General features: G+C 41.5%; 1 protein-coding gene across 3 annotated transcripts in view; it reads left to right on the top strand.

Annotated features, from left to right (window-relative positions):
- Adcy2 (adenylate cyclase 2) overlaps positions 1-24,150 on the top strand; it is a 381,912-nt gene that overhangs the window by 303,617 nt on the left and 54,145 nt on the right. For all 3 annotated transcript variants that reach the window (XM_036206713.1, XM_036206711.1, XM_036206714.1), the window contains 2 exons: positions 5,661-5,745; positions 17,375-17,512. In XM_036206713.1, the coding sequence (XP_036062606.1) occupies positions 5,661-5,745; positions 17,375-17,512 (223 nt within the window). The remainder of the gene's footprint in view (positions 1-5,660; positions 5,746-17,374; positions 17,513-24,150) is intronic.

The following is a 24,150-nucleotide window of genomic DNA, read 5'->3' as shown; positions in this document are numbered from 1 at the left end:
TTTTCTAACTATATTCATCTTACTCCATGATTAAATGTTCCTAAGCTCCTCGTGTAAACCTTTGTGCATTACAATATAGAATAGTGCGTAAAATAGTGGAATTTTATGAACTCTATTATTTTTGTCAGTTTTGTCCAGAATATATAACTCTTTTTTTTTTCTGAGACAGGGTTTCTCTATGTAGTTTTGTGCCTTTTGTGGAACTCACTTGGTAGCCCGGGCTGGCCTCGAACTCACAAAGATCCATCTGGCTCTGCCTCCCGAGTGCTGGGATTAAAGGCATGTGCCACCACCGCCCGGCCCAGAATATATAACTTCTATTAAATAATATTTTAAAGTAAAATAAAATGCTTGTATTAGAACAGAGGAAAACTAACCATTTAACTGTTTCTAACTCAGGGACGCAGGAAGAGATGAACAAATTAGAATCAGACAAGTAAGTCAAAATAGATAATACTTTTTAAAGTTGGTAAAATAGAAAATAATCAAGAAAAATAATAAAGTTAAAACTTAGATTTTTGGAAAAAATAGTTTAAAAATTTATAAGCCGGCAGCAAGAATAATGAAAAGAAATAGCAGAGATTAACATAAATTTCTCAAACAATTAGGGAGAAAATGATGCACTATGTACTTACAGACATCAACTGAATACACTAGGAGTTTTATAATTACCTGAGGACAAAAGTATTTATATAATGATAAAAAGAGTATTCCTTAGATAAACAAAACTTTAAGTGATTTTGTATCTATTGACTTACTTAAATTTGCTTTAAAATTCTTCCCACAAGAGAAAGTCTACAACCAAATATTTATATGTGAATCTCACCAAACATTTTAAGAAAACAAGAGGAAAGAATTGATCAAATATTAACTAATCTTATGAGTGTAAATGGATAAAAACATACTATCAAAAAAAAAAGAGCATAAAAACCTCAGGATACAAATCCAAGGTCATGTTGCACTGTGTCCTGGAGATTAGAAACAGGATGGCAAAGGTAGGGCATAAAAATAAAGAACTGTTAGAGGAAGCAGATCACAGAAGAGCTATATGTAGTCATAGAAATTCTTGGCATGGTAGAATTCAAATGAAAGGCATTGTGTATGAATAAAGAGTTTTTTAATTATCTCTTTTATTTTTTAAGATTATAATATAATCACATCATTCTTCCCTCTTATCCCTCCCATACACCCCTCATTGCTTTTTCTCAAATTCATGGCCCCTTTTTTCATTAATTGTTGTTATGTACATATGTGTATGTACATATATATTCATAAATATATAAATATTACACACTTAGTCTGTATAATGTTTCTTGTATGTAGATGTTTTCAGAGATGACTGTTTGGTGTTGGATAACTAATTGGTGTGTTCTTCCCTGAGGAAGACTGTTTATCACCTTCTAAGTATATCTCAGTTGCCTTTATGGAGGGTTGAGATGTACTTTCCCAGGTCCACATTAGCATGTCTATTGTCCTTGTTCAACTCATGTTTGGGCAGTCCTGTTGGTGAGACTCTATGGATGTGGCTTCTGATATTACTAGGAGGCACAGTCCCACAGCAAACTTCCTGGTTCTCAGGCTTTTAACAACCTTCCTGCCTTCTTTTCTGCAATGTTCCTTGCCTTGGGTGCAGGAGTTATATTATTGATGTTTTCTATTGTAACTGGGCTCCACAAGTCTGCATTTTGTTTGGTTTTGTTTTCTGAAATGGTTTTTATCTCTTGCAAAAAAACAATTTTCCTTGATGCCAGATGAGGACATTTATCTGTGGGTGTAAGGACATGTGTTCAGGAGGAGATTATGTTTGATTTGTAAAGTGGTGGTTGTAGGTTCTCCCAAAAGACTCAGGACTCCACTATCCCTGGTTAGTTGGCTGTTTCTGGTATCAGACAGGATTTCCCTGTTGTTGAGTGTATCTTTATCTAGCCAGAGTTACCACCAAGGTATTTATGCCTCCACTGCACCCTTAGGGTTATCCTACCATGCTGGTCCTTGTGGTTCACAGGTATCATAGCTGCGTAGGACTATTTTTTGCTTCCCTCCTTTGGAAAATTGAGTTTTATTATGTTGTAATCTCCAAGAGAATTTAGCAATCATAACTTCCTGTGTACTCCAGCATCACTTTGAAGGAAAAGAAGAAAATTTATTGGAATGTTCAGATATATTGACAAACTCAGAGTCCTGATGGGAAATACTTTTACACTCGCTAACATTCACAGGTAAAGTGAAAGTCTAACTCCTCAGGATCTCTCAAAGTTCTTAGATAACACACTTTGTTGCCAACAATAAGTAAAATATATAGCATTTTCAAAATGCATAAAACATAGTAGAAATGTGACATATTTATCATAACAGAGCAAAAATAAATTACCATAATGGGAAAAACAGAATCTTCAGTTTCTGCTCAGATATAATGAAATTAGAAATAACAAGGGACAACCAAAAATAGCCACTCTGCAGAATTTGATAATCATGTTTTTAATTATTCTCATATTATAAGGAGATGGAAGTTGAAATTATAGGCTTTATAGAAAAGAGTAACAATGAGTAGCTATAAATCACAAGCTATGATTTCAGTAAAAGAATAATTGTTGGAATATTTGTGTCCTTAAGTATATTTATTAGGAAATTTAAAATATTGATAAAAATAACAATTAAGAAAAAAGAACAGTATAAGTTTCAATAAAGTTATTTTAAGTTGAATTGGAAGCTAATAATGGAGAAAATTAACAGAAATCATAGTACTTAATAAAGAAACAAAAACTCAGCTTTATAGTTTGGCAAAATATGTGGTTTCAAGACTCATCTGGATTTTAGAAAAAATATATTAAGCACAAAAATAAATTATTTCAAATATGAGGATTTTTTAAATTATAGGAAAAATTTACATAGGTTTTTTTTATTTTAAATTATAATTACATTATTTTCCTCCTTCTACTTTCTTCCTCTATCTCCTCCCATGCATTACCCTTGTTCTCACTCAACTTCATGACTTCTTTTTCCTTAATTGCTATTGTACATATAGATAAACTCCTAAATACATAAATACAACCTACTCAACCCATATAATGCTGTCTGCATGTATATGATCTCAGGGTTGAACACGCCTATTGGATCATCAGTTCTGGAGGTAGATGACTCATCCCTGGTTCTTACAATTTTGCCACCCTCTTTGCTGCAATGATCCTTGAGCCTTAGGTGTAGGGATTGTGCTGTAGATGTTATGTAGAATTTTTACATTTGAAAATCCAAATAAAATAGATAATTTCCTAGTGGCATTATCAAGATTGATCCAACAAACAGAACCAACAAACATGGTAGAACTATGTAATGCCTACTAGTAAAAACAGATTTCCAATATAATTACACTGTGGCTGAAGAGATTGCTTAGTGGTTGAGATCACAGATTGCTCTTGCAGAGAATCCAGGTTCCCGGGACCAACGTGGTGGCATACAACCATGGATAACTGCAGTTCCAGGGGATCCAATGCTCTCTTCTGACTTCCACTGACAGTAGGCGTATAAATGGTATACATACATACGTACATACATGCAGGTAAAACATTTATACACATAAAAGGAATAAATCTGTTTTTAATTAAAAATGCAACCACATAGGCATTGTGTGCATATTATGTAATGAAGATATAACCTTCATCTGCCAAACAAGACTCCTGCCTACTTTCATGTCTGTTTTGTGGAGGGGACCCACTGGTACTTAACTATGATTGCCTGCTACTTTAGACTACACACACTCCCTCCTCTAAGAGGAGTTTCTGTGGTGTGCAAGTAGGGAGGTTATAAGCCTAGGGCCGAGGCTGGCAAACAGGATCTTTGCTGGCTTCTGACCACGGCATAAGAACTGAAGTATTCTCTGAGGGGATAATGCTCTGGATAAGGGAATTTAGGGAGCACATAACATTCACCGCAGCTGGACTCTAAGTAGCCCTGAGATCCCATCTCACTTCTTTTTGTGTAAAAGCAGCTTGATGACCCATGATGCCGGTCAGCAATCCAGATTTGCTGTGTACACCATCTTAGTGGGTCTTATTTGAAGCACCTTGACTCAGTGCCCAAGCATTGGCTTGCAGTTCACTTTGCAGCTCTTGCTGAGGCCACCAAAATCATCTCTTGAAATAGTGTAGGTGTGTGGGACAGTGGGTTGAGAGATTGTGCCCATTGCGAGGAGGACCTCAGGTGTTGCTCGATACATAGCTGCTTGCTTTGTTGCTCTTCCTGGGGCTCAGGGTGTGTTCTTGCAGGATGATTGATTGCACTTGTGCTTACTCATTTGTATCTGGTTCTTCTACCCATGTCCTTATCATATGGAGGACCCTCTCCTCTTCAGTGCTGCTTCATCTGTTTCTTCTCTGTTTCTAGCCCCTTGCACTGGCACAAGCTTCCACAGTGGCCTCAGATTACATCCGACCTTTCCTTCAATGTTCCATTTGAATTTCACCTTCAATTGTTCACAGTGCTTTGGCCCTTTACTTAGTCCTGAATTCTTCTAGCATGGGAATAAATGGCATTTTAAAGATTACAAATTCTTTAGAAATACATAGAACTCTTTTTTTTCTCATGTGTATTTGTGTATAGTGGTGTGTGTGTGTGTGTGTGTGTGTGTGTGTGTGTGTTCACATGTGTATGGGTGCAATCACCTATGGGTACATGCATATACATGTGAGGGTCAGATGTTAACATTAGGTGTCTTCTGTCATTCTCCACTTTATTCACTGAGAAGGAATCTCTTGTTGAACCTGAAGATCACCCATGCAGCTAGCCCAACAAGCCAATTTGCCCTGAGGCTCCACTGTCTCTCCCTTCTGAGTGCTAGGAACATGGCTTTCCACACTCACCTGGTTTATTACTGAGTGCTGAGGATGAAAATTCTAGTCTTCATCCTTACAAGAAAGTGCTTTTATCCGCTGGATTTTCTCCACAGCCCTGACATACAGATCTTATATGTGAGCCTGAAAGCTGTCTGGGCAGATATAACCCAATGAACATGGTTTTCGTGTGATCACAGGATACTTTCATGTTTGTTGGCTTGATCAAGCCTGTGCATGGCCTGTCCTATAAAATCCTGCAAGAAATTCAGGAGACATTTAACCGTGTCTGTGTTGAATCTTAGTGGAAGGTATGGAGGAAAGTGGAGATTCACCATCTCCAGGACACCAGTAATAAGGATAGGATGAGATGCTCAAGATGGTCATGGTGGCATCCATAGAATGGATTCTCAGCAGCTTCTGAGACACCAGCAGCAGAAAAGAGGCCACTCAGGTGATGGGATGGACAAATGGAGCATAAGATAGTGAAACAAAATGTGAGCCACATAAAAATGGTTCTTACATCCATAAAATACCAATATTATAGAGCTATTTTGTTCAGTTGCAGGGTGTTGTTCCACCATGGCTATCGACACTTTTCCAAGGACATACATTTCATTTGGCTTTGCTTCATTTTTCTTTTCTCAAAAAAATTACATATATATACATACATACATATATATATGGAGAGAGAGAGAATATTATATATCATATACATTGAGGGTTGAAGTCCTGATTTAGGCACCTCCTAATTAAGTAAAAGGTGTTATTGGTGATTTCCAGAGTGACAGACATGACCTCCACACTAACCTACTTCTTTTTGTCTCCTGGTAGAACATCCATCCTTGGCTTCTCCTTTGGAGCTGCATTTTTCTCCCTCACCTTCATCCTCTTGGTCTGCTTCGCTGGACAGCTTTTGGTAGGTGCTTCAGACATAGAACTTCCTTGTAAAGTGTGTTTATTGTGTTGAAATGGCTTGCTTCCATTTCTCAGAAGCAAGGAAATTGGTGACTATTTGAAGAGCTATAAGTGTGTCTAGCATCCTTTAGGCCAGTGGGAGAGAGAGCCTCAGGTAAAGCTGAAGTGTCTCAGGGACAACAAAGACACTCATTTAACAGCTATTACAATGTTATATGGCTTTTTTCTCCTGGAGATGAGGACTCACTCTGTAGCCCAAACTGGCCTCCAACTTACAATCCTATTACCTTGGCCTTCCTAATAGCTGGGGAAATGGACATGCATCACTGCACCCAGCAAAAATGCCAGGTGTCACTTTATACGACTCATGCTTCTGCTCATCTGATTGTCAACTGTTTTAAAATCATCTCTGAGTTTCAGATTATTTGCAGCAGTGAATGCAAGCATGAGAAGCTTTTCTTGAAACGGGCAATTAAAATATTTTTAACTACACCTTTTAAATCTAGTTTGAAGTTATAAAAATTTAGAATCTAACAAATGGAAAAATATCACTTATTTGCATTTGAAGCCAACCATTGTACAGCTTCCTAGTTTACATGCTTGCTAAGCACTAGTTTGGGATATAAAATTTATCTCTTCATTTATTGTTTGAATATTAAGCAAATGTCACTAGCTGGCCAGAGCACTGTGAGAGCTATCTTAGAAAGCCAACAAGGAGACATACAGTAAGCCAATGTTTCGTTTCATTAGATACAAGTGAAAACAGGATACACTACCTAGTCTGAGCACCCAGCATGCATGTGGTACACAGACACATATACAAGCAAAGCATCCATGCACATAAAATACTTACAGTGAGAATGCACATGTTTTTCCATGATCTACAGTCTTCCCTGTGTGGGAAAGCACGCAGACTCACTCTCTCTTCCTTGTCCTCCTCTTCAGCCCACTTCTCAGGCCTTCAGCACAAGAACCAGCACTGTGGCTCCATTACAAATCCAGCCCTGTTTGAAAAATAATAGTTTACACCTCTGCGTTTAAGCAGCTGTGTTTGCCATTGACGTGGAGATGGGGCATGGAGGATATTGGCTCTATTACTTTCAAGGAAATACTATGATCTTCCTTATGCCTCCCTTTTGGCATCAGATACTCCAGCCTCTTTATCGTTAATAACATAGCTCTTAAAACCCCCTGTTCTTAGACTGTGGACTCCCAAATTCTATCAAGATGAAATTAATAGTTCCTCATCACTCCCACCCTTCCTGGGGCTTCCCAAATACTAGTACCTACTTGCCACTTGATAGCAAGTTCTCTGGTGTCTCGGGGAAAATTTTGAACCTACACATGAACCAGTGTCTACCTCTCCCCCATCCTCAAAAGACTCTAACATGCCAGGGATTGCAAAGACTAAACTTGAAGACATTTGTCTTTTTTATTTACTTTTAAAATTAGCATACAGAAAGGGAGGAATTCCCTTAGTACATTTTTATGCATGCATTGTTTTGGATTTTCCTCCTCCCCTGCTCATCTCCCTCTTCTCTCCCCTCACTTGGACCCTTCCATCCCCAGTACTATCCTTTCCATTTTCATGTCTCCTATATTTTGTCACCTGCTCCTAGTCCATTCCTTAAAGATTCCCTTCCCAACTCATGCTCCCTTCATAGTTTGGAAGCCTATCTTGTACTCACTCCCACATGAATACGCACCAGCAGTATTAGCATCTGAGAGGGAGGTCACTACAAGTTCAAGGCCAGTTTGGTCAACATAGTGAGTTCCAGAACACTTGGGGCTACAGAATAAGACCCTGTCTCAAAAAGTAAATTCGATCTCTAATCTGCATGTGAGAGAGAGATCATGTGGTATTTGTGTTTCTGAGTCTGGGATACCTTACTTAATATAATTTTCAGGCACATCATATTTCCTTCAAATTTCATAATTTTTTAAAGCTGAATAAAACGTCATTGTGTGTGTATCCCATTTTTACTGTTCACTCATACATTTTTTTTTTTTTTTTTTGGTTTTTCGAGACAGGATATCTCTATGTAGCTTTGTGCCTTTCCTGGATCTCGCTGTGTAGACCAGGCTGGCCTCGAACTCACAAAGATCCACCTGCCTCTGCCTTCCGATTGCTGGGATTACAGGTGTGCGACACCATCGCCCGGCCACTCCTACATTTATGGAAACCTAAATTGATTTAATTTCATTGCCGTTGTGAATACCACAACAACAAACATGGTTGTGCAAATATCTCTGGGGTAAGCTACAGAGTCCCCTGAGTGTATGCCCAGGAGTGGTATATCTGGGTCACATGGTAGTTCTACTTTTAGTGTTTTGAAAAACCTCCTCATTGATTTCTGTATTGCCTGTACCAGTTTACAATCCCACTAGCAGTGAATAAGAGTTCCTCTTTCCCAACATCCTCTCTAGCATGTGTTGTTCTTCATTTTCCTGATGTCCACTCTAACTAGAGTAAGATCTCTCTTTTGACAGAATCGAGTCAAAATGGGTCTGTGCTCTTAAGTCAAAAACGGAAGTCCTGAAACTGCTAGGGAGAAAGAAAACACTTCAAGCTATAGGCGTAGACACAACCTTGTGAAACAGGACTCCGGTAGCACAGGAAATAACCCAAGAATTGACAAATGACGTTACATGAAAAGAAACTATTGGCAGAGGAAAGAGTCTACAGGATGTCAGTTGTGGTTCAGATAGAAAATTAATGTCCAGAATGTATAAAAATGTACAAATTGAACACGCAAAAAAAAAAAAAAAAAAAAACATAAACCTGCTAATTAGCAAATGAGCCAATGAACTGAACAGATAGTTCTCAGAAGACAAAACACAAATGGCTAATAAATATTTCCAAAGGGTTTGACACCCTCACCTCCAGGTAAAAGCAAATTAGGACATTTCTCTTGACCATTCAATAAAGAGATCCTTGAATAAGGCTCCCCAGTGGCCAGTTGTAACTTCAGGAAAAAATTCTCATTCCAGAAATGGGTTCTTTTGGTATTTGTAGGATTCTGTAATGATTGTCTGTCAACAGTGAGGGTATTAATGAGTAACTGGTTTAGAGAGTGTTAAGTGTTATTGTATGAATCCCTGCAAATAGAATGGGAAATTGTGTATATCACAGATCCTCTATGGTGGTCATGGAAAGATGGTGCCGCCACCTGGCTGCTCATTCTCTGGGCCCTGGAAAACTTACCAGTTGCATAAGAGCTGGTGGGACTAGCATTTACTTGTTAATTAAATGCCAAACTTATGAAAATGTACAGAATGCTGCCAACTGTTAACCTGCAAACATAAATGCCAAGGGCAGTATTGATGCTAGGGATGCCAGTGTGAAATTCTCGCTGTGAAGAATTAAAGTAAGCTGCTCTTTCAAAAGGAAGTCACACAGAGGCAAGTACGATGGCTAGTTTCAGTTTTGACTTTCAGCGGGATTGGAATAAGAATCATTGAGGCACAGACGAGGCATCTAGATGGGTGTATCTGTAAAGGTGTTTCCAGGGCTGTTTAATAGAGGAGAGAAACCCCGTCTCAAATGTGGATCATACCATCACATGAGCTAGACTGAATTACAAGGGGAGAGGGGAAAGGCTGCTTCCTGGCTTGCTGCTCCCACCGCCAGGTCTCCCCTGCCATAATGGACTGACTGCATTCTGCTAAGCTATGATTCAAAATGAACCCTGTCTTAAGTTGCTTAAGTCAGATTTTTGGTCACAGCAATGAGAGAAGTCACTAATCCGGTCAATCTGGTCGATACTTTTTCTTCCAGAACTTTGTCCTTGTAGTGGTCTTCTGCAGAAAAATGTGCAGCACAGGGAAGCCATGGCGGTTGGCATTTCATAGCTGGCTTGGCCAAAGGTAGAAAAGCAGGCAGTGTGCAAACACTGGAACGATAATGACATGTGGGTCTTAGCTCCTTCTTGTTGACCCACCAGTGTGAAGAGGTTTATTCAGTAACGTGTTCTGAATCTTGTCGGGAATTTCTTTCTGTTATAACGGCCTACTGAACAACTTCTCCCTGCCTTTTCCCCTTGCACCTGCAGCTTGCCACTGCCTACCCAGGGAGTGCTCCCTCCCAGCTCCCATGGCACTCACTTCCAAGTTCTTGCCCACGGAAGTGGGCTCAGCAGACAGTCCCATTCCCAGAGACCTTGGAGTCTCCACCAGTTTTGTGATGAGCATCATGGGACTCCAGACATTGTGACCGTTTTTTATCTTGTTACTGCTTCCCCTGACATATAGTAAGTCCCTCAAGATGAGAATGGCTTCTCAACGCCCAGTCGTCCTCCCGCTAGACCGAGTATGATCCTGTCCACATGAACTGTTTTGTAAGTAGGTACTGCCTGCACACAGACATCCTTACTTCCCCTCTCCTGCTCGATGAAGCCCGTCTATCTCCTCACAGATGCTCAGAGCCAATAAAAGAGCAATTACAGTGATGGCAATGTTAATAATGAGCACAGATATTGCTGGATGGCTTCTGAGCTCTGTGGAAGGGACTTAGCTCTCTATGGTACAAAACAGTCACTTTGACCAGAAATAGTGTGCGCGCACACACACACACACACATACACACACACACACACACACACACACACACACACACACACACACACTCCTCCAAACAAAGCTTACCTTTGAAAATGCTAGAAAATGTCAGAAGAAATTTTCCTCCAGTGTTGTTACCCCCTGCCTTCTGCAGTAGAAGTGAGTCTGATGCAGCCCCGCCAGCCACCTCCTTTAGGACGATAATGAAAGCACAGATGCCGAGTTCATGCTAGGAGAGAAGTAGGTCACACCCCAGCTAACACACAAAGCTCTCTCCCCTTCAGGAGGTGCTTGTCCATTGAAGTCTGGCTTCCCTAATGGCAATACAGCACTCGCAGCCTTCTTGGGCTGAACTTGCTGGTGACCCCTTTTCCATCTTTCTCTCTGCTTCTCTTTGTCTGTTTGGAAAATTAGTAATAATTTGGTAATACAGCTGGTAAATAGCATGTGGTTGCGTGCTGCTTTCTCTGGTCCAGAAGCCCCCCTCCTTCATTTGACAAGCAGCATACATGCACATTGTAATTGCTGCTACAATCTGATGTGATATTTTTTTTAATTCACCATGTCTCTTTGCCTTTATCTAGTTTTCCTCTCTTCTCCTTTTTTTAAAAAAAACAATTGTACTTTCCTCTCCCCTTGGACATGATGCACTCCAGCCTGGCTGTTTATTTGGGGTTTGGTTTTAGCCTACTTTAAAACTTGTGCTGTGCACCTGATTCTCAAATTCTGTTATAATTGCATCTTGAGCGATGCAGAGACCATACTCTAATCTCATCATCCATCCCACCTTCCAGGCTAGTATTGTTCAATCTTTCTATACTTAATATTCTCAGAGTATTCGCTTTATCGTTAGTCTTGTTGGTTAGTGATTTTTCTGACTATCCCTTTCTGAACATGTTTTTGTCCTCCGAACTCAGCTTTCTCAGGAAGAAACACCTGCCTTCCTGACCCCTCCCAGGAGATTTGCATGACAGCTTTTTTATTCTATAAATACATGTTTCTTCATTGTGATCCTTTATCATCAATTTTAAAATTTTGTTCTAACAATTCCATATTCTCTTGGTCTGTGTAGTCCTGAGAACTCTCCCTCTCTCCCTCCCTCTTCCCCTTCCCCCCTCTCTCCCCCTCCCTTTCCCCCTCTCCCCACTCTGTGTCCCAACACAGCATGTGGAAGTCAGAAGATAAGATTTAGGTCTTGGTCCTCACCTTTCACCTTGCTTGAGACCAGGTTTCCTGTTTTTCAGTCCTGCATACACAAGGCTAGCCAGCCTACAAGTTTCCAGAGATTTCCCTGTCTCTGTCTCCCACCTCAACATAAGAGCAATGGGTTTACAGACATGTTCTGCTACATTGGGTTCTGCGTGGATCTGGGGGTCTGAACTCAGGTGCTCACATTTGCACAGCTAGTGCTTTATCAACTGAGCCAAGGCTCCTGCCTCAGTGAAGGCAGTAGTTTGGGTTGAGCTATCTTTTCAGGTATTTGAAATCAAAGTGTGTTGTGTCAGCATTAACTCTCTTGTGGAGAGTCTGTCTGTTGGGTTCAAGGGCTTGAGTGTTCATCATGCACCTTTTCACCACCCTACAGGTCTTGTGGGTCCCATCTTAACATCTAGGGTAAGATTTCCCTCTAAGTGTATATTCGTTTTTGCTATGTATCTCTCAATATAGTTAGCACCAATCCTGTCTGTTGGTGGTGAATGTGGTCCTGTCTCAGTGTAAGGAAGAGCCAGTCCCTGGACACAGTGGCACAGTGATGAGCAAGAGTATGAGGAAGCAGATTTGGTGCAATGATGCTAGCAGTTCAGTCAAAGGCTACACCCCCTGGGCTCAGGAAGCATCTCCTCTTTAGTCAGTGACACCTTCTGAGGACAGGTCAACTTTCTATTGGTAATGCTCCCATTTATAATGTTGAATCGAAATAGGAGTGGTTTTAATAAGCCTCCTTTTCTATCAGGATGTTACTCAAGTACTGAAAACTGAAGATTCTGAACTGTGTAGAGAACTGCAAATAGAATCAGTGTTGACCCTTTTATAATAAATTGAAATACGAAGTCATGGATTTTAGTGTGGCATTTTCATACTCCCATTTCTACTAGAGGCAGGGTCTTTGTTAGCCCAGGCTGACCTCAGACTAATTGTGAAACCAAGGATGACTTTTAACTTCTGATCTCCTTGCCTCCTCCTCCAGAGTGCTGGGTTTGTGACATGTGTCCCCCTGCCTGGGTTCTTCATTATCCTTTGATCATTTTCATTTTTAAAATCCCAGTCTTCGTTTCTTCTTTTTCCTACCATTGGTTTTTCTGTCCGCCCACCAACCCCTTCTGCTTCCTCTTCCTAGATACTAGCACTGATGACCAGCTATAAACATTTGCTTTTAACTCTGACTCTTGTTGGCAATGTGTCTAGAAACAGAGATGCCTGTCTCCTTGACCTTTAAAACAATGAGCATTTGGCTTGATATGTTTATCAATGGTCTCACAGTATAGCTTTGAGGGTCCAAGCTGTGTGGGAGAAAGAATGACGCCAGGTGCATCTTGAATCTGTGGTTCTGAGCCCATGCACACTAAACTCCTGTGCCTAAGAGTCTCTCCAAGTTCTGTTTGTCACTTGATTCTGCTGCATGAATAGAGACAAAGCTCCCTTCGGTTTGTCCACATCCGTTTCAGTGAACAACAAGCCTAGGGGTGGAATATAACAGATTCTTATTAGACAGTCTAAAATACATGGTAACAATTAATTCTAAAACTTCAGAACTTTTAATTTTATATTTCAAAAGTATCTTGCAGTAACTAGATAATACCTAGTTGGTAATGATATGGAATCTGAGATGGATATGTGTTTTCCTTGAAGTGGTAAGGATTTATGTTTTCTATTCTAACTCTTCAGTGTCGTGGGTATTTATCACTCTCAATACAGAGAGAAAATCATTGAATAGAATCATTTTTATCTTCAGAAAAATAGCAGTCCTACTCCATAGGCCACAAACATAGAAGAGATGTTTTAATTGAATCCAGCCAGATATCATTGCCTGCAGAGTCTGAGCTAGATAAGGATGATATTTTCTTGGATCTGGATCTTTGTACTTCATCCCTGCTTCTACAGAACACAGATCTGAGTGTGTTCTGTATTGTCAACACCACTAGATATAGTGCTCATTACACAATAATGATGCACTTCCTCTAACCCATGGCCCTTTAAGATCTTGTACGTGCTGAGAGTTAAGGGCCACTGTACTGCGTATCAGATTCAAAGATATTGCCAACTCCTGTTAAAGCCCTGTCTTTTGATCAACATGTGAGATATACATCTGGTTCCCTGTATGCTGGTGGGAGGAGGCCTTGCAGAGCCAGAGGTTCAGCTCCTGGAGTCCAACAGCACTGACTTGAGCTCTGCACCAGCCTCTCGGGAAATTGCCTGAGAAAAAAATCTACCCAAGGATTGAGCTCACAACGTGAGTCCTCATGAAGTGTTAAGACCCACATTCTTCACTTTTTGTATCAGAGACTGTAGGTGGGGGTGCCATAGTATAGAGTAAGAGGGAAAAGAAAGAATTGATTGCTTCAAATGATGTCATCTGAAGAAAACTGAAATAGACTCCAGGTCACAAAGATGCTGTTGAGAAATAATGAGAAAAGTCCACACTTGAGAGTTCCTTCCCAGTGCCTTACATTTAAGTCTCTGAAAGGCCAAGGAGGTGGATAAACAAACTGAGACAAGAGACTATAATTGACTGACAGAAAGTCTTGCAGCTGTGGGGAATTGCATATGAGTTGCTGACTGGTCTTTTACCTTCCAACAGCCTCTTATTCATTCATCATCAAACTTATTTGATAGTTGTGTTGACATTCCACATATCACACTGCTTATGCCAACAGTATTTTAGGAGTAATTCAAAAATAGCATATGAAATAGGTAAAGAAATCTAAGTGCTGCTTATCAATGCCATTGGGTATTATCTCACATTGAGTTTTAGTTACATCTACCAGGACTACCATTCTATAAACTTGGAAGTAGTTTTATGCTCTCTGGAATCTCTTGAAGCTGGTCTCTATTAGGAAGGTTGAAACCCATCTCCCTAGAGATTCCCTGGAGAATTCCTCAGATACTGACTGTCATATTAGATAAAGTGCACTCTCCTTGTGTGACCATGTGACTCACTCCTAGATGGAGCTCTCTGTGCTCTACCTTATGACCTACACTGAGATCAGAGTCAGTGGTACCTCCATTGAGAAGTGGATGTAAGAGCAGCCATGAGGCACCATAGTGCAGTGCAGAGCCCATGGAAAATGGTGAGGGAACCTCAGCTCCCATTCTATGACAATTGTAATTCCTTCTTTAGCAACAGAGCTTCAGTTGCCATGCTCTCTGGACAATGGGGTGGAAGCATCACACATCTACTTCAATAAAGAAAGTATACTGTACCACCAGCAACTCCAAAATACCCTCCAGCAACTCCCAAATACCTGGCAACCACTTCTCAAATAACTGACTCGGAGGCTTAATATAAATTATAAATGCTCAGCCAGTAGCTCAGGCTTATTACTAACTAGTTCTTACACTTAAATTAACCCATAATTCTTATCTATGTTTAGCCACATGGCTTGGTTAACTTTTCTCAATATGACATTCTCATCTTACTTCCTCTGTGTCTGGCTAGCAACTCCTGACTCCACCCTTCTTCATCTTCAGTTTGATTGTACCACCTAAACTTATTCTGCCTGGCTATTTGCCAAAACAGCTTTATTTATCAACCAATGAGAGCAACACATATTCACAGCATACAGAAAGAGAATCTCACAGCAGTATACAGTGTACTTAGAATGGGACTTTACTCTGCCTTTACAAAGAGGGAACATCTACAACATGATGAGCTTTAGAGAATAATTATGAGTGAAATAAACCAGTCACCAGGGAAAATGCATGATTCCACATATTCAAGGTGTTTAGAATAGTCAAAATCATGGAAACTGAAGGGCAAGAAGATGGTTTAGTAAGTAAAGGCTCTTGGTAAAGGTGCCTGCCACCAAGCCTGATGCACAAATTCAATCCCCTAAAACCCACATGGTGGTAGGTAAGAATTAACTCTCTCTTATCAGTTGACCTTTGACCTCTGACCTCCACATAACACACATCAAATAAATGAATATAATTTAAGAAATATAAGTTATTCTTATTACTGTAGCCCTACTCTGTCTAACCTTCCTCCGCCCCTCTTCTTCCTCCCCTCCCCCCTACTGTTGACTTTCAAACATCCATGAAGAGCCAAATGGCTGCTCATGGTGCTCAGCCCTAAACAGGACATTTATACCACCACTGATAAAGGGTAGGGATCACTGTGGAAGAGAGGAAAGAAAGAATGTAAGAGCCAGAAGATGAGGAGAGGTGGTGTGGAATGCTGACTTCTGGGCAGTCATGACTTCGAGCAGCTGTGGCTGCATACACTGACCCTCAATGACTAGCTCTACCAACAGTCAATCACAGACCAGAGAGGGAGTATTGACTACTGATGGATGCTAGGGGAGCAAGTCATTGGTGTTATTTAGTTGTATACTCACTGAGGTACCCAGCAGGCTCCAATGGATAGTTCCTAGTGCATGGACACATAGATCATATGGTGAAATTCAGTGGATCTCAGAGAAAGTGGAACATTTGAAATACAATTTTAAAAGAGAACTTCTCTAATGACAGTTGGGCTAGGCACCAATCCCAGCACAACTGTCGTCAGAGAGGCTTTACCCAGCAACTAATGGAAACAGATGCAGAGACCCACAGCCAAATATTAGACACAGATCAGGAAAACCTGCAGAAGAGGGGGAGGAAGGATGTGGAAGCCAGTGGGGTCAAAAGAATCCTAAGAAAACCCACAGAATCAACTCACCTGGACTCATAGGGCCTCACAGAAACTGAGCCGACAACCAGGGAGCCTTGCATGGTTCCAATGTAGATACTCTGCATATATGTTACAGTTGTGTAGCTTGGTCTCCTTGTGGGACTCCTAACAGTGGGAGCAGAGCCCGTCTCTGACTGTTGCCTGCTTCTGGTATCCTTTCCTTAGACTGGATTGCCTCATCCAGCCTTAGCAGAAGAGGGGGTGCCTAGTCTCACTGCAACTTGATATGCCACAGCTGGCTGACATCTGTGGGAGGCATGCCCATATCTGAAGAGAATCGGAGAGGAGGAGGGGTAGATGTGGGAGCAGAGGTGGGGAAGAGAGACAGTGAAGAGAGGAGAGAGGGGAAACTTTGGTTGGGGTGTAAAAACAAAGAAAAAATAAATAAACAAAAAAGAATAGGAAAAAGTGCAAAAGAGACTAAGAAACTTTTGCAAAGTCATCTTAATAAATAATCCTTGATGAATAACATATTACTTTTATACATATTGGCCAAACTATGTTTGAGCAATCATGATTATATTTAATAGACAAGTTATTATTTTCCTAAAACTTTGGAATATATATATTATTTCTGAATAAATGCCTATATTTTACCTGGGAAAGGAGAGAGAGAGAGAGAGAGAGAGAGAGAGAGAGAGAGAGAGAACTTCTCTGTGGAAGAATGAATCACCAATAGCATGACAGGAAACCACCTGTCATTGTATATCTTATATGTAGATTCAGTCAGCAAACTAAGTCTACACTCTTGGCCTGTTCTTATGACCAGCTGCTGCTGCAGTAAGAGAAATGGGAGATATGCTGATCTGCTTTCTCCTTAAATCAACTCAATTTAGCGTTATTGTTTCAGAGGAGACATCCAATCAGTACATTCCCCCAGAGTGACTTAATTACCTGAAATTTTCCCTCTGCCAAAATCACCTAAAATCATAATTTCAGGTCTGTCTTAAATGAAAAGACATGCAATCATATCATACTTTTGTCATAGATGCTTAATGTGTTCTTAATTTGACAGCCCAGCCAACATAATTGTAATAAGGTTGTGACTTGGTATGGGCCCTCAGGGAGGGACAGAATCCATTTGTTTAGTCTCTGAAACGTGTAGGTGTTTTAAACACCATCATTTTCTGCTTCAGAGAATACACTAAACCGCGGTTTGTGCCTTCTCTCTCTTTCCCCGCAGCAATGCAGCAAGAAAGCCTCGGCTTCTCTCATGTGGCTTTTGAAGTCATCAGGCATCATCGCCAACCGCCCATGGCCGCGGATCTCTCTCACGGTTGTCACCACTGCCATCATATTAATCATGGCTGTGTTCAACATGGTGAGCTCCTGGGCTGCGTCAGGGTTCACACTACACAGAGCCTTCCTTCCATGCTCTGCCTCGTGGGGTGGGTGGGTGTTTGGTTGGTTGGTTGGTTGGTTGGTCGGTCGGTCGGCTTCATCTGGTTTGGTTTGGTATGGTTTGATGTGTTATGTGTATGAGTGTTTTTGCTTGTGTGTGTGTCTACCCACCACATGCATGCCTGGTCTCAGCTGAGGCCAGAAGAGAGCATCAGATCCCTTGGAACTGGAGTTACAGAGGGATGGTTGTTAGCTACAGTGTGGGTTCTGGGCCTCACACCTGGGTCCTCTCTGGAGAACAGCCAGTGCTCTTCACTGCTGAGCCACCTCTCCAGTCTTGAGTCTTGCAGTTTGGAAATTTACCCATAACGTCTTTGTGGCACCAGTTGCTTCCTGCCTGTTGAACCCAGCCTCTCACAGATGCTGCAGTCCGTGTGAGAACAGAGATGCTCTGCATAGGCCACTGTGTGAGAAAGATGTCTTTGTGGAATCGTTTTCTAGGTCTTGTCTTTTGGTGGCTGCTGGGCAGCTACTGAAGTAACAAGGCAGGCAATCAAGGTAGCACCAAGAGAGACAGCATCCAGGTGAGGACAGCCAGCTGAAGGTACTGCCCCGCAGGCTAAGAGGCCTGACTGCAAACTCCAGTTCTTCGTAGACTGTGATGGCAGGATAGATTCTCATTACACATCACAGGTTTCATCTCTACTCCTCAGAGTCGAGTACTAAAACTTCTGTCATAGTGGGTCTAAGAACCAAATATAAGCCCATGTTCTCACCAAGCCTAAGTTAGTACACTGGTTCTAGAGCCATGGAACCAATGGTCACTCTTTTCATTTCCATATTATCCTTACTCGTTTTACCTCCAAAAGAACACTTGGGCCATCATTGTGCTTGGGGTGCATCCTTATTAGCACCCTCACGCCATTGACATCATCATCATCATTATCATCATTGTCGTCTGAATTAGGGTTACTATTGCTACAATCAAACACCATGACCAAACCCATCTTGGGAATGAAAGGGTTTACTTTGCTTACATTTCCACATCACAGTTCATCACAGAAGGAAGTCAAGGAAGGAACTTGAACAGACCAGGAACCTGGAGGCAGGAGCTGATTTAGAGGCTGTGGAGGGGTGCTGCTTACTGGCTTGCTTTTCACTGCTTGCTCAGCCTGCTTTCTTACAGAATCCAGGACCACGAACCCAAGGATGGCACCACCCACAATGGGCTGGGCCCTCCTCCATCAGTAAATCACTAATTAAGAAATTACATACATGCTTACCTATTGCCCAATCTTATGGAGACATTTCTTTCTATTGAGGCTCCCTCTTCTCTGGTGACTCTAGCTTGTTTCAAGTTATCTTAAAAACTAGCCAGGATAATCATCAGCAGAAGGTACTTTGGCACAGTATATATTGCAGACATTGCTAGTGGCTGGGGAAACAAATGGCAGTACCTTGAACAGTCCTATACCCAGAAGCATAGATTAAGGATATGGTGACAGATTAGACATAAGTTATTAATAATAAATGGTTTAATGTCCCCACAAGGTAGAAAGCATTCATTCAAAACAACAACAAAAATGATGTATATAAATGCCTAAGTATGCCTCAAGCATTGTTAGATGCTGAAAAGCCAGAGCATGTTCTGACTCTGAGGAGCTCTCTGTGGAAAGTGGGAGACTGCCAGCTGGGTAGAGCAATCAGCAAATCATCCTAAAACACAGTGGGGAGGGCAGGACAGCTTGGAGGGGGTCAGCAGGAGGTGGGGTAGACATGAGTTTCTAATACTAGAGTGGAGTTTACCCCAGAAAGGAATTGAGATAAAAGAGAAAATGGGAAAAAGATTAAGATAGATGGCCTTTGAATCTAAGACAAGAGCAGAAACTTGCTAAACAGTGAAAGACAAGGAAGCAAATGAACACCTTGAATGCTGACAATAGCACCCCACAACATAAAGATCATAGTTACTCCCAGAGCCCTGGAAATTCCAGGCGGCTAACACAGCTGGAGTCTAGACAGGACAGTATCCACCCGCAAGGGTGACATGACTTCACCATCTGTTTTTACCTGCCTAGAAATGGTCTTGGAGCCCCCCTAAACCAGCTCTGTATGCTTGGATTCCCCTTCCTCCACCCAGAAGACTTCTGAGGGTAAACGGCAGAGAGGCAACCAAGGGTCACTGACTGGGAACTGCAGGAACATCTGTGATTCTTAAAATCGGCTCCTCGTGTTCAACTTGGAGCCTGTATTTGTGCATTAGTCCTACTGACCAGCATCAAATGCCCTGGGAGAGCATACTGTAGAGAGCTCAAAGCATCTTGGTGGAATAAATCTGTAAAAGCAACTACAGCAGAAGCAAAGTCTACCATAGAGGCATGGGCAGAGGAAGAGCCCAGGGAACACAGCAGGCTGCTGAGGCTGTAGTTCTGGGTTGTTTGTATGGTCCCAGGGGTGTGTGTGTCCAGTTAGCCTGAGAAGGTGAGGTACTCCTTACCCTGCATCTGTGTTTACCTGTGTGGTTAGAGAATCAGTGAGGGAACACATTTTCACAGAGCTGACCTTCACTGGCCAACATCACCACATACCAGCTATAGAAATTCAACAATAGGATATCTACACACTCACTAGTGAGTTTCAAGCTAGAGTGCTTACCTAGCATTCAGAAGGCCCTGGAGTCAATCCCAAGAACTGCATGATCCAAGCATGATGATAAACGCCTCTAGTGTGGTGTGGAGACAGGAGGATCAGAAGTTCAAGGTCGTCCTTGGCTACACGAGACACTGTCATAAAGAAACAGAAAACGATATGTTTTTATTACATAAATTTGAAGTGTAGAACATGATATTTTAGTGTGCAGATATACAGTAAAATAATTATTGTGAGTAAACAGTTTAGGGTATCCATCACCTATCTGCTTACTGCATGCAAGTGAGTGTGTGTGTGTGTGTGTGTGTGTGTGTGTGTGTATGTGTTGTGTATAGACTATAATCTACTCTTAGCAAATTTTCAGTATACATAATACTATGTTCTCCTACCATGAATTGGAATTCTAGACTTAAACATCCTACACAACTGTGATTTTTATCCTTCAACCATTTCCAGGACTTTTTACCCTTGGTAATCACTATTCTGTCTGTATCAGGTCACACCCAAGTAAGATCATGAAGTAGGGTTTTTTTGTTTGTTTGTATGTTTTGTTTTTGTTTTTCAAGACAGGGTTTCTCTGTGTAGCTTTGTGACTTTCCTGGAACTCGCTTTGGCGACCAGGCTGGCCTCGAACTCACAGAGATCCACCTGCCTCTGCCTCTGCCTCTGCCTTAATAATGAGATAATTATACATTCCTTTATAAAACAAACAATTTCTTTTTGTAAAATCCAGTTTGACCTTACTCAACCAAGATTTATCAACTACTGTTTTGTAAGAGAATGTTACTGGGAAATGTTTGATCTGGAAACTACCTGTGTCCCAAGTAGGATAACTGATCATGATTGACAGGCAGTTTAATCACCAAGTAGACATGTTTAACAAGTTGAGCATTTCAGGGGAGAAACAGTTCTCCACCATGACTATGATCCATTTAAAGAGAACAAGTCTGCCTTCAGTACCAGAAATGCATCTTTCAGTGTTTTTCTTCTTCTTAACAAGAAATGAGGATGGTGATATATTGTGCACCCTAATAAAATTTGCCTGAAGATCAGAGAGACAAAGGAACAAGCCACTGCCACATCTTACCTCTAGGACTCCTCAGCCTGAAAGGCTTTAGTTCCTGTCTCCTCATGCCTTATGTACCTTTCTCCACCCAGCCATCACTTCCTGGGATTAAAGGCATATGTGCTTCCCAAGCAAAGGCATGAGATCTCAAGTGCTGGGATTAAAGGTGTGTGATTCTCAAGTACTGGGATTAAAGGTGTGTGCCACCACTGCCTAGCTCTGCTTCTCTCCTAGACTGAATCAATCTCATGTAGTTTAGGGTGGCTTTGAACTCACAGAGATCCAGACAGATCTTTGTGTTTGGACTAAAGGTGAGTGCCACCACTCCCTGTCCATCACAGAGAAGGGAAGACAGTATTACTCCTTTCTCCCAGGTGGACAGACATCATGTTTATTGGCCCTCCATTGGCTCTTTCACATGCAGGGATTCTTATGGTTATGTCATAGCAAGATCATAAAGTAGTATAAAAGCTGACATTGTGTACTGAAAGGCAACAGTTTTTCCTATGTAGGTATAGAACTTTCCCATGAGTTTTTAATTAATCACAGGACCTGTTCTATGGGCCTTGCCTGTGATTGCACCTGGATTCATAGAGACATGCTTTCCATACACACTAACCCCTAGACCCAGCCTCCTGGCTCTCCTAAGCAGAGAGGAGCTCTCCTGAGCTCCTTGGAGCAGAGTAGACAGAATACAGCAGATCCCAGAGGGTGTGGTCATTGGAAATGGGCTCCCTTGTCCTTGCTGTCACTTGGGAAAGATGCTACCTTCCACTGGGATACAGGCAAAAAAACATTCTCCCTCCATACTGTTACCTGCTCACACCATTGTGTCTGTGTCTTCCTTCCTGACCCTCCTCCCAGATGTTCATCCTGCTAAGCCTCCTATACAACACGGCACCTTTGGAACACACTGTACAAACAAGTTGAGCCCTCTCCTCCCAAGCTGTATGTCTACTTGTTTGCATTTAGCCCAAGGAGTCTGATCCAGGAATCGGCTAACATCATAACAAGAACAGTAGCTCTTATGTTTGTCAAGAGGGAGGGTGATAGATGTGTGCATGTGCATGTTTGCTCAAGTCACTGGGGAAAATCAAAGTGGTTTCCTGCCAGAAATGTTTATTTGTTAAAAAGTCATAGTCAGCTCCTCAGGTATAGGCAAGGCAGCTTTGGGACAAAGCAAAGGTGTCTTTTCTTTTTCCATTTTTAATTAAACTGTAATTATATCACTTCCCCCTTCCCTCTCCTCCCTCTGAGTCACATAAAATGTCCAATTTAACCCCCTTGCCTTGTATAATAATCCCATGGCATTAATTATACTTGAAAAGTAATGGAGTTGTTGCTGCTGTCTGTTCGTCCCTCTCCAGCCCCTGCTCACACTTGCCCTTCTGGTCCTTACAGATTTGTTTGTGGTAGAGTGAGTGAAATCCCACAGGAATGTCCTTTTGATTCTGTCTTGTCTCACAGAGCATGCTGTGTTCACAACTCTTGTTTTCTTACTGATGCCATGGCCCTTCTATGATGGATGAGCTTCAGTGTGCCCTGTTTTCCCAGCCAATAGCCAGCAGCCCCTTTCAGCAACTTCTCTAGGCTCCACTGCCATTGTCCTGTATACCTAAAATGGGACAAATGTAGCCAGGGCAATCTGAGAGAGCTAGAGGCTGTGGGTAGCCTCCCTGTGCCACTGACTGTGGAAATGGGCAAGGTACGTGGGAGCTTTGCCCAGATTTCACTTCACACCTGGCTTTTCCAAGCCTGCACTTCAATAGCACTGAGAATGTCCAGATGAGTTGTATATGAAATGACCTCAGAGATATCACCAGGATCTTAAGTTTTCCATATTCATCTATGTGATGCTAAATATCTCAATAAAAATCGGAGGAAAATATTACTTTACTATATTTTTTCAAATATAAGGTTTTAGGATTAAGTCACAAATGGCCTTGTTTTGTTCTGCCTGAGTTCCCAGCTGGCTGTTTAGAGTCCCATGTAAAAATGCTGGATAATTAGTGAAAAAAGAAGCCATGAATTTTGAAAGATGGGAAGAAGGGGTGCTTGGGGAGAGGAAAGGGAAGGGAGAAATAATGTGATTATATTATAATCTCAAAAAATAGAAATCATTTTTAACAGAAAGCTGGGTAGACTGCCACCATTGTTGCTGACCCTGTGGTGAGGTCATCAGGTCCTAGCCCTAGTTTTTGAGAAACTTTCGGGAGATCTGTTATGAGTAAATCAAACACAAACTTGTGATTCACACAGGCAAGAGTTAGCTGAAGTCAGGCAGCAAACAACCCGGACTTCTAATGACGTCACCAGGCACAGATCACCAGGTCAAATCCTGTGTTCGCAAGTCACAGTACTTGGAAAACATGCTTCTGATTAAATGGCTGGGAAGTATAAAATTTGGAAGAAAAGTCAAATATTCATAGTATTCTTAACATTCAATGAGACTATCTTTTTCAAGGCAATATAAATTTTACAGTTATCACTAAGACTTTAGAAATTAAAATGGCTCCAACTAGCAGTACCCTAAGTAATCATGTTCCTGGAAATTCATTCTATGAATGGGAAGGGAAGAATGGGAAAGAGGACTAGGAAAACATCTTGCTGTGGAGATGTGTAAATCCTGGGAAGTTAACAGAAGTGTGGTCAGGAAGCATTCTTGTGCACAGTGATTGGCATTTTCCACTGATTTTTTTTAAAGATTTATTTTTATATTATGTGTATGCGTGTCCACAATGTGTATATGTGTACCACATGCATGCAGTGCTCACTGAGGCCAGAAGAGGGCATCAGATCCCCTGGAACTGGAGTTACGGGCAGTTGTATGTCTCTGGAAATAAAGCCTAGGTCCTCTGCAGGAGCAGCTAGCACTGTTAACTGCTGAGCCAGCTACAAAGCCC

Source organism: Onychomys torridus, chromosome 15 (genome assembly GCF_903995425.1).
Source record: "Onychomys torridus chromosome 15, mOncTor1.1, whole genome shotgun sequence".
Classification (NCBI taxonomy): Eukaryota; Metazoa; Chordata; class Mammalia; order Rodentia; family Cricetidae; genus Onychomys; species Onychomys torridus.
Note: the sequence above shows the minus strand (reverse complement) of the source record. Positions and strands in the feature narration are given on the sequence as shown.